A 9,082-nucleotide genomic window follows, 5' to 3' on the forward strand; every position below is an offset into this window, starting at 1 on the left:
TTCCAGCCTTTTGATGAAACGTAATATATATATATATATATTGATATATTCACAATGTTGCTTCATTTATATCACCAACACAATCACTACAAATATATAATGTTTATTTGAAATATCGCCCAGCCCTTATTCTCTTCATAAAATAATAAAACCTAAATAGATTTGTACCCAGTTTTATAAGATAAAACAATTTGGACTTCTCTCTGATGAATAGTCTTTGCCTCAGTATAACTTAGTTATTACAAAAACATAAAAAATTGATCAAGTCACAATACAGTCTATAACTCCCATTATAACCATATTCACTTACAGTAATGTCTCCTCTTCCAGCAGATTCACGTGTAGAGAAACCACACAAATATCAGTTTCTGGACCAGTGACTCCTGTTATATTACACAAATGACATTTAGAACTCGGTGACATCATGTATTTGCATTCTCATGTTAAATTCATCTATTCATATTTTTAACTCCATCATGTTTGCCAAAAAATGACGTTGCCAGGGCGACCCATCCCAGGTCCAGCTCAGCTCCCTGGCGGCCCGTTCCACTGCAGTCACGTCTGTTTTCAGAGTTCACTGTTCTAAGAGGAAACGGGAAACATTCTCATAGACCACAAAGGTGATGCAGCAAGCCGGAGTGACTCGGATCAGATTGGGCACCATGCCTTTATAGAACCCAGACAGACCCTCATTTCTGATTAAAGATAAGGAGGAGAGACAGGTTATGTATTATATATGAACTGCACCTGCAAAGATATCATACTGCACCAAATTGTTTAATAAGTCAACTTGAGACGAATCATGGATACAATGTGCATGCAAGACATCCCAGAGTGTTTAAAAGCAGATATGTACAGCCTGTATTTTTTGTTTAAGCACTTATATGACTTTTTCCTTGTTCAAGCTGTAAAGTGTCTAAATTGTCCTATTAGTGGTGGCACTACTTTACTAGGCAGATGAACATCTAGTTATTTGTTACAGATGGAATTACTGGTGTAAACTGTCCCATTCTGGTAACATAAATTTAGAGGTGCGTGCTAAAGTTAAAGCTAAAATGTAATTTATGGACAGACACGGTAAGCGATTTTATCACATTAAGGTGGTCGCACACTGGACAAGAAGTACCGCATCATGGCTAAGACACGGCACAGGTATCAAACACGGTTCAGGTTGCAGACAGAAAAGGTGTATCCTTTGTTCAATAATGAAGAATGTTAAAGTAAATAATCTATGTATTTTGATAATGGTTTGGGTTGAATTTAATGGAAAATATGCGAGTTGTGCTCCGTGGTGTGGCAGAAATTTAAGCAGCCTCCGGAGTCGTAGCTGGGCACCGCCTACAGATGACAAGTGGCAGCGGGGGTGTGCGTACCTTCATTGAAAACAGATGTTTCTAATTTTAGAACGTTCCATGTCATTCGCTAGACACACATACAATGTTTAAGTTGTGCGGCTACACTTTCGAAACACTGTTTACAGTATTTAAACAGACTTCCATTGCAAGTGCATTACAGGGATTTTTGTTAATTTCTTTAAGATGAGAAATGCATTGAAATTATGTTCTGTGGTAACTGATAGTAAGTCACAGATACTGTCAATGCAGCTTAATTTGTATTAAAACTTTCCGGAACATTCCTTTTAAAGCTGTTATAGAGTATTTACCTCCACGTTCTCCGGATGACATCCACAACTCCATCATACTTATTGTGCTGATCTTGCAGGCGGGCTCGGATCACCTGATATGGGTATGTTGTAGCCACTGCAAATATTTTGGACAAAGCTGCCATGGTAATATATTCCAATGGGTTCTGGAGAGAGCAACACGCATGTTATTTCCGAAACGTGGCATCAAAGCTGAGAATAGCATACTACCATATTACGTATTCAAATCTCTTTCTTGACTCATTATTTGATTAGATTGTCAAAAGTTAGGACATTTTTAGACAATAGTGGGTAAAAAATTAAGGAATAGCTCACCTGGAAATGAAACTGTTCATAATTTACTCACCCTCATGCCATTCCAGATGTGTATGACTTTATTTATTTTGCAGAACACAAAAAAGACAGCTCTGTAGGTCCTCAAAATGCAAATGAATGGTGGTCAGAACTTTGAATGTCCAAAAAGCACATAAAGGCAGCATCAAAAGTAATCCATAAGACTCCAATGGTTAAATCTATATCTTCAGAAACATTTTGATAGGTGAGGGTGAGAAACAGGTCAATATTTAAAACCTTTTTTACTATAAATCTACACTTTCACCAGCACATTCACGAGAGGGCAGAGTTCTTCTGTTTTATGGCGATTCCCATTCTTTGTGCATATCACCACCTACTAGGGAGGGAGGAGGAAAAAAGGGAGGGATAAAGAAAAGGAAAAGAATAAATAAATCATATTTTCACAACAGCCCAGTAAGTGACGATACACACGAAGAATGTGAATCGGCAAAAAAATAAATACCTCTCATGAACTTGCATAGGAGGGCTGGCCAAAGTGTAGATTTATAGTAAAAAAGGACTTCAATATGAATCTGTTTCCCAACCACACCTATCATATCGCTTCTAAAGACATGGATTTAACCACTGATGTCATATGGATTACTTTTATGCTGCATGTATGTGCTTTTTGAAGCTTCAAAGTTCTGGCCACCATTCAAATGCATTGTATGGACCTACAGAGCTAAGATATTCTTCTGAAAATCTTTGTATTCTGCAAAGAAATAAAAGTCACATCTGGGATTTTATTAGAAAATTTAAATTTTTAGGTTAACTATTCCTATAACTTTTTATTTCCGAGTTAACTTGACTGAATAAAACATGAAATGTAATGAGGTCACATAACAAACATCTAGGCTTCTACTGTTTATCATTGCTTAATACTTACTGTTTTACATACCATTTTTTTTAATAGTTGGCAATACACAGTATATCCTGCACAGTATGTAGTATTCTAATAATCCATTCTGAACATAGCCAAATATTTGAATCATCAACGTGTGGCATGCTCATACAAACCAGTTTAGCTTCTGATTGCATCTTTCTGTATTTGTTATAATCTCTTTTCAGCTTTTCATATGCCATGAACTGCAGTGCACCATGGGAGGTTCCAAACAAACCCGGGACAAACCCCTATGGAGCAAAACAGTTAACTCAGCTGGACAAAAAAGCAAACAAAAACCCTCCACAGTGTGCAACCAAATCACACTCAAAAACATTTATTCCCATGTATGCTGCTAATTCCATTATGCAATTGCACCTCTAGTGGCTCTTAAAGGAATTGCTATAACATGCTTTATTATCAAACAACAACTATTTTCTGTTAAACTGCACCCTTTATTAAGGCCTATAGAAACCCTTTCAAAAGAAAACCTTTCATACACGATAGAGTCCTGCGATCCCTTCATAGCGGTAGATTTTCACGAGAGCATCCATCATTCCCTTGTACTGTTTCTTAGTTGGGTCCGTGCTGTACTGCAGAACAAGGCGAGTTTTGGTCACCCAGATTGGGTTGGTAAGGCAAAGCGTTATGGCACCTAAAAAAAGAATCATGTCAGCACTTGTTCAGAGTCAGCATGAAATCAAAATTGGCCTTATTACTTCCGTCATACACTTTCCTGGTCTTACTGTGAACGTTCATTGATGCATGCTATTCCAAAGAATGCAATGTTTGTCTTTAACTTTATCGAAATGTAATTAACAGTTAATAATTAATGGGTCTGGCTGTTCTAGTAATTCCAGTTAAGACTAATCTTAATGTAATGCCACACAAAGCCATTCCAGACAATTTTGTGCTTCCAAATTTTAATCATTACAATTTTAAAGAGATATACACACACAGAGAGCAATTTCTAGCCGATGAAATCATGACAAGAAAAATGGAGACTTTTCCAGGACTTTTCCTGGTTTCTGATTTTAAAATTCCCCTTTATCTCCAAATTATCCAGGACTGTGGGTATTCTATCCATATGAAAAGAGGCATTATTTCGGTTTAATGGCTCATGGTGAGTCATTTTAAAACAAATGAAGAATGCCTCTAATGGAATTAGTTAGTCACAAGAGATGTCCCGAGAAACCCATACTCTATCAATGAGCTGAACATGAGTTCTTTGCTTTAGATTATAGAACATCCTTTAAATCAATGCCAGAAAAGCTTTTCATGATGATCAAATGTATTGTGACAAAGCTGTCTAAACAAGAAGCAACCATTCTAGTATGATTAGTGAACATTCAGACATGAAACATTCAGCTTTCGACGCAACCCGGCACTCCTTTAACCACCGTTTAACCTAGTTGTGAAATGGATAGCTGGTCCTAGTCTCCCAGATATGTAGTTTACTTAGAGACTAACAGAATCTCACATATCTGGCATATTTGAGATGCTCTGTAGTGCACCAGGGTTCATATCTTTCAGACTTAAAAAGAACCAATCAATAGTAGAATTAAGGCTAATTTGTTATGATCCAGTTTATCTGACTAGATTGATTACAATGACCCGTGTTGAAACTTTGTCAGCATCTTTATCATTCTCACTGATTGGGAAAATAAATAAGCACATGAAAATAGAGGAAGATTCTTAAATACTCTGTACTGACCTGCTGAAGCGGCTGACAGTAAGTGCTCAGTGGAGCTCAGCTCTGTCAGTCTCCCTTCTTTCCTGTGCGCTTTGATTGCATTGTAGCTACATGCAAAAAAAAAGTCATTATACACAGATTCTGAATATAAATATAAACTCTATACTGTGTTGACTACAGGAAGTAAAATACATACAAGAAGAAATAAAGTCCCCACGAGGCTCCAGCACCCCAGATATTCGGGGTGACGCCTTGGTAAAGCCCCCGGAGACCCTCCTGGTGCCAGACGCTTCTCATGCACTGCAGGATTCCACTGTATTTCGGTCTCACTTCAAGTCCATCACTCACTGCAATACAGTAAAAGTTTGAACAGTCAATGTTTTGACATTTCACACTGCATGACCACTCATATACTAGGCAATTATTTTTTTAAATGATGCAAGAAAGCACTGACACATCTTTAAATCTCATCAATAGATTGATCAATTTATTTGACAATTGATTGCAATTTACATTTATGCATTTGGCAGATGCTTTTATCCAAAGCGACTTACTTTTTCATTTATCTTAATTGCATATGAACCACTGATCTGTTAAGCATTATATAATTATAAAACAGATTAATCCAACTCTAAACTTATTTTAAAATTGTATTATCTGGCAATATATATGTTCATATATGGTTTCCACAGATATAAAAAGCCACACATGTGTACATATATATATATATATATATATATATATATATATATATATATATATGCAACATATACTGTATATAAAAAATTACATGTAACATATGTTCCCAAATACTACAGGAATTTTAATATGTTTGCTTAAATGTGTGAAGTTTAATTTTATATGTTCATACGTAGACATATCTCATATCTGTATGTCAAAAGTTTGGACACACTTGTTTTGCATCGATACCGATATTTTGTCACTTACCTTATTTTGTCATCAGATCACTGGAATACTTAACAAATGTGTAAGAGGTACAAAAGCTTTTTTACTGTTCTAACCGTGCGTTAAGAATAATACATTTTCCAACTGATCTAAATTCCCATATATATAATTTTCGATATCTTAGAAGTCAAAATCGGCTGGTTTTAAAGCGTTCTGGATAATTTACCTAATCAAGTAGCCTATAGGTAGAAGCAACTTTCACAACTGTCACGTCATTTTATGGCATTTGTTCCGCATTAACGGAAAAATTAAATATGACATGGTCTTAGGAGTGCCAGCCATTCAACATATTGTGGCTATTATTACTTCTGGAGTTTCTTTTATTTTTTAATCCCCTTTTTTTCCTCAATTTGGAATGCCCAATTCCCGCTACGCAGTTACTCACTTAAATCCAGTTGGCAGAGGACAAGTCTCAGTTGCCTCCGCTTCTGAGACCGTCAATCTGCGCATCTTATCACGTGGCTCGCTGTGCATGACACCGCGGAGACTCACAGCATGTGGACTCATGCTACTCTCCGCGATCCACGCACAATTTACCATGTGCCCCACTGAGAGGGAGAACCACTAATCGCGACCACGTGGAGGTTACCCATGTGGCTCTACCCTCCCTAGCAACCGGGCCAATTTGGTTGCTTATGAGACCTGGCTGGAGTCCCTCAGCACATCCTGGATTCGAACTCGCGACTCCAGGGGTGGTAGTCATCGTCAATACTCGCTGAGCTACCCAGGCCCCCCATCATTCAAAGAGTTACTAATTAATTGTAAATAAACTATTGTTTTTTTTTTTCATTTGTAGTTTTCATGCTTATTACTGATATGTTGATGGTTTTAATTTGGTCAATAATTGTTCGATAAATATCAGTAGCCGATGTACTGGTGCAACTAGGGCTGCAGCAGTATACCGGTTTCACGGTATACCACGGTTTGAAAATTGATGGTTATCATACCATGTACACTTGCTTATCTACGGTACTGAGAAAAAAATGCAACTGGACGGAGATTCTCACATGCGCGTGCGCATCTCTTTTCCTTCTCGACTGTCTGTCAGACTCGTCAACTTGCGCCACACACACACACACACACACGCAGCAGATGTCAGAGAGAAGCGAGGCGAGGGGGTCTGAAATGAGTGGGTGTTTGAGTTAAAACAGTGTTTCTCAACTGGACTATTCGGACTGGGTCGCGGACAGCAGGGAAATAACAATGCCATGGTAACTTCTCCCATTGAAGATATTTCGGCGGCCGCCCAAGGTATAGACTATTTAGGACTGCCGAGGCAGATTTAATGATAATCTCGCAAACAGCTAAAGACTTCTCATCTGCACTTTCGCGAGTGTAACGAGCTCGTGATCATGATCTGCTCTTCTCTCTGGCGCACGCGTTCAACAACTGGGCTTCCCTCGATATTGCGGAGCGCAGACATCAAAACTGAGATGTAGAATCTATTAGACCTCATTTTATATCAACAGTGGCAGTTGTAGTTAAAGTTTCAAGATGTGTTTCAGCTAATATTTATTTTTCATAAATACTGTAATTTATTATTATTATTATTATTATTATTACAATTATTTAAGACTATTCTATTTCTGTTAAATTCTATTAAATGTATTTAAATACTATAATACACTGTAGCTAATTTAATACAAATAGTAATGTTAAAGAATAAGTAGGTGTGTCCAAACTTTTGACTGGTAACATATTGTTTTCAATGTGTATGAACTACTGATCTGTGAAGCATTATAAACTGTCCACCAAGTACATCACCAGGTACATTTAAATAAGTTTAATAAATATTTTTAAATAGATTTTGGTTTTAAAAACATACCTGCAAACCTGATTTTGACCAGATCCAGTGGATGCAGCACAAGTGTGGACACCACCCCTCCACTGAGTCCAGCCACTAAATTCTCAATCCTTACATGGCTTAAGAGTCTCTGCAGGCTGCCGGTGACTGTGAAGGGTGCAGGGGAGCCCGGACCGGGACTTGAGCTCATGACTGCCTTTCTGCGGGTCAACATATGATCACTTTCTCAAACATTAAATACAGTCTTAAAGAATCATTTGATAGCATAATTATCGGTAAGGATCTTCCTAGGATTTATTATTATAGCTGTTAAAAGTAAAAATTTCAGTAAAAACTACCTTACTGCGTGACCTTACCGGTAAATGTCAGCTCATGTGCGATGACAGCACTGATGATTTGGAAACATGCTTTAACTGAAACATGGCGCTGTCCACAACACAACACTGCGCATGCGTGACGTTATGCTTCCAAAACAAGAGTCTGCATTAGACGTAAAATAAAAAAGAAATCAATAAATAAACATAGATGCAAAGTACCGTTTCATTTTTTTTTGGTTTTATGAAACTTAAAACTGCACTTTCTGTTACATTATATACACACTGGCAGCCAAATAATTTTATTAATGTTCAGATTTTTATGTTTTAGAAGGATATTGGTACTTTAATTCACTAAAGTGGCATTCTGCTGATCACAAAGTAAAGTCAGGACATTATTTATGTAAAAAAAACAGCACCATCACCGTTTGAAAAAGTAATTTTTGATCAAATCTAGACATCACCATCACTCCAACACCTTATCCTTGAGTAATCATGCTAATTGCTAATTTAGTTCTAGAAAATTTCTTAAAGCTATTTGGTTCATTAAATGAAGCTTAACTTTGTCTTCGTGTTTTTTTTAAGTTGCCACAGTATGCAACAGACTGGCGTGTCCTAAGGTCAATATTGGGTCAAAAATGGCAAAAAAGAAACAGCTTTCAATCATTCAATCATTGTTTTGAGGAATGAAGGCTATACAATGCTTGAAATTGCCAGAAAACTGAAGATTTCATAAAAAGGTGTACACTACAGTCTTCAAAAACAAAAGAACAACTGTCTCTAACAAGGACAGAAAGAGATGTGTAAGACCAGATGTAAAACTAAACTAAAGGATCAGAGTCAGTTTGAGAATAGACGCCTCACATGTCCTCAGCTGACAGCTTCAATGAATTCTACCCGCTCAACACCAGGGTCATGTACAACAGTGAAGAGAAGGCTCAGGGGTGTCTTGGAAGAACTGCAAAGAAAAAGCCACTTTTGAAACAAAAAACAAAAAGAAAAGGCTAGAGTGGGCAAAGAAACTCAGACATTAGACAGCAGATAATTGGAAGAGTGTTATGGATCTTAACTCCATTGAGCTTTTGTGGGATCAGCTAAACTGTAAAGTGCACGAGAAGTGCCAGACAAGACAGGAAGTTACAGGAAGTGTGGGGTGAAAGGTCACCTGAGTATCTGGACAAACTGACAGCTAGAATAACACAGATCTGCAAAGCTGACATTGCTGCACATGGAGGATTTTTTGATGAGAACTATTTGAAGTAGTTTAAGCTGTTCTGAAAAAAAAACTTTTCCCCAAATTGTAATAGTAAATGTTCTCGTTATTAATATCCTGACTATACATTGTGATCAGTTGAATGCCACTTTGGTGAATAAAAGTACCAATTTCTTTCCATAAGAGCTAACACTGAACATTATATTACATGTATAT

The 9,082-nt window shown here is 37.2% G+C and overlaps 1 protein-coding gene across 1 annotated transcript; it reads right to left on the minus strand.

Annotated features, from left to right (window-relative positions):
- Window positions 1–557: 557 nt before the first annotated feature.
- On the minus strand, window positions 558–7,765 carry slc25a32b (solute carrier family 25 member 32b). Its single transcript, XM_052144605.1, has 8 exons — window positions 7,696–7,765; window positions 7,361–7,539; window positions 4,766–4,916; window positions 4,591–4,676; window positions 3,377–3,531; window positions 3,014–3,127; window positions 1,664–1,809; window positions 558–695 (listed from the first exon to the last, which is right to left on the minus strand). Exons 2-8 carry the CDS (start codon window positions 7,527–7,529, stop codon window positions 575–577), a joined length of 942 nt encoding a protein of 313 aa, XP_052000565.1. The 5' UTR covers window positions 7,530–7,539; window positions 7,696–7,765; the 3' UTR covers window positions 558–574.
- Window positions 7,766–9,082: the final 1,317 nt, after the last annotated feature.

Source organism: Xyrauchen texanus, chromosome 15 (assembly GCF_025860055.1).
Source record: "Xyrauchen texanus isolate HMW12.3.18 chromosome 15, RBS_HiC_50CHRs, whole genome shotgun sequence".
In the NCBI taxonomy this organism is placed as follows: domain Eukaryota; kingdom Metazoa; phylum Chordata; class Actinopteri; order Cypriniformes; family Catostomidae; genus Xyrauchen; species Xyrauchen texanus.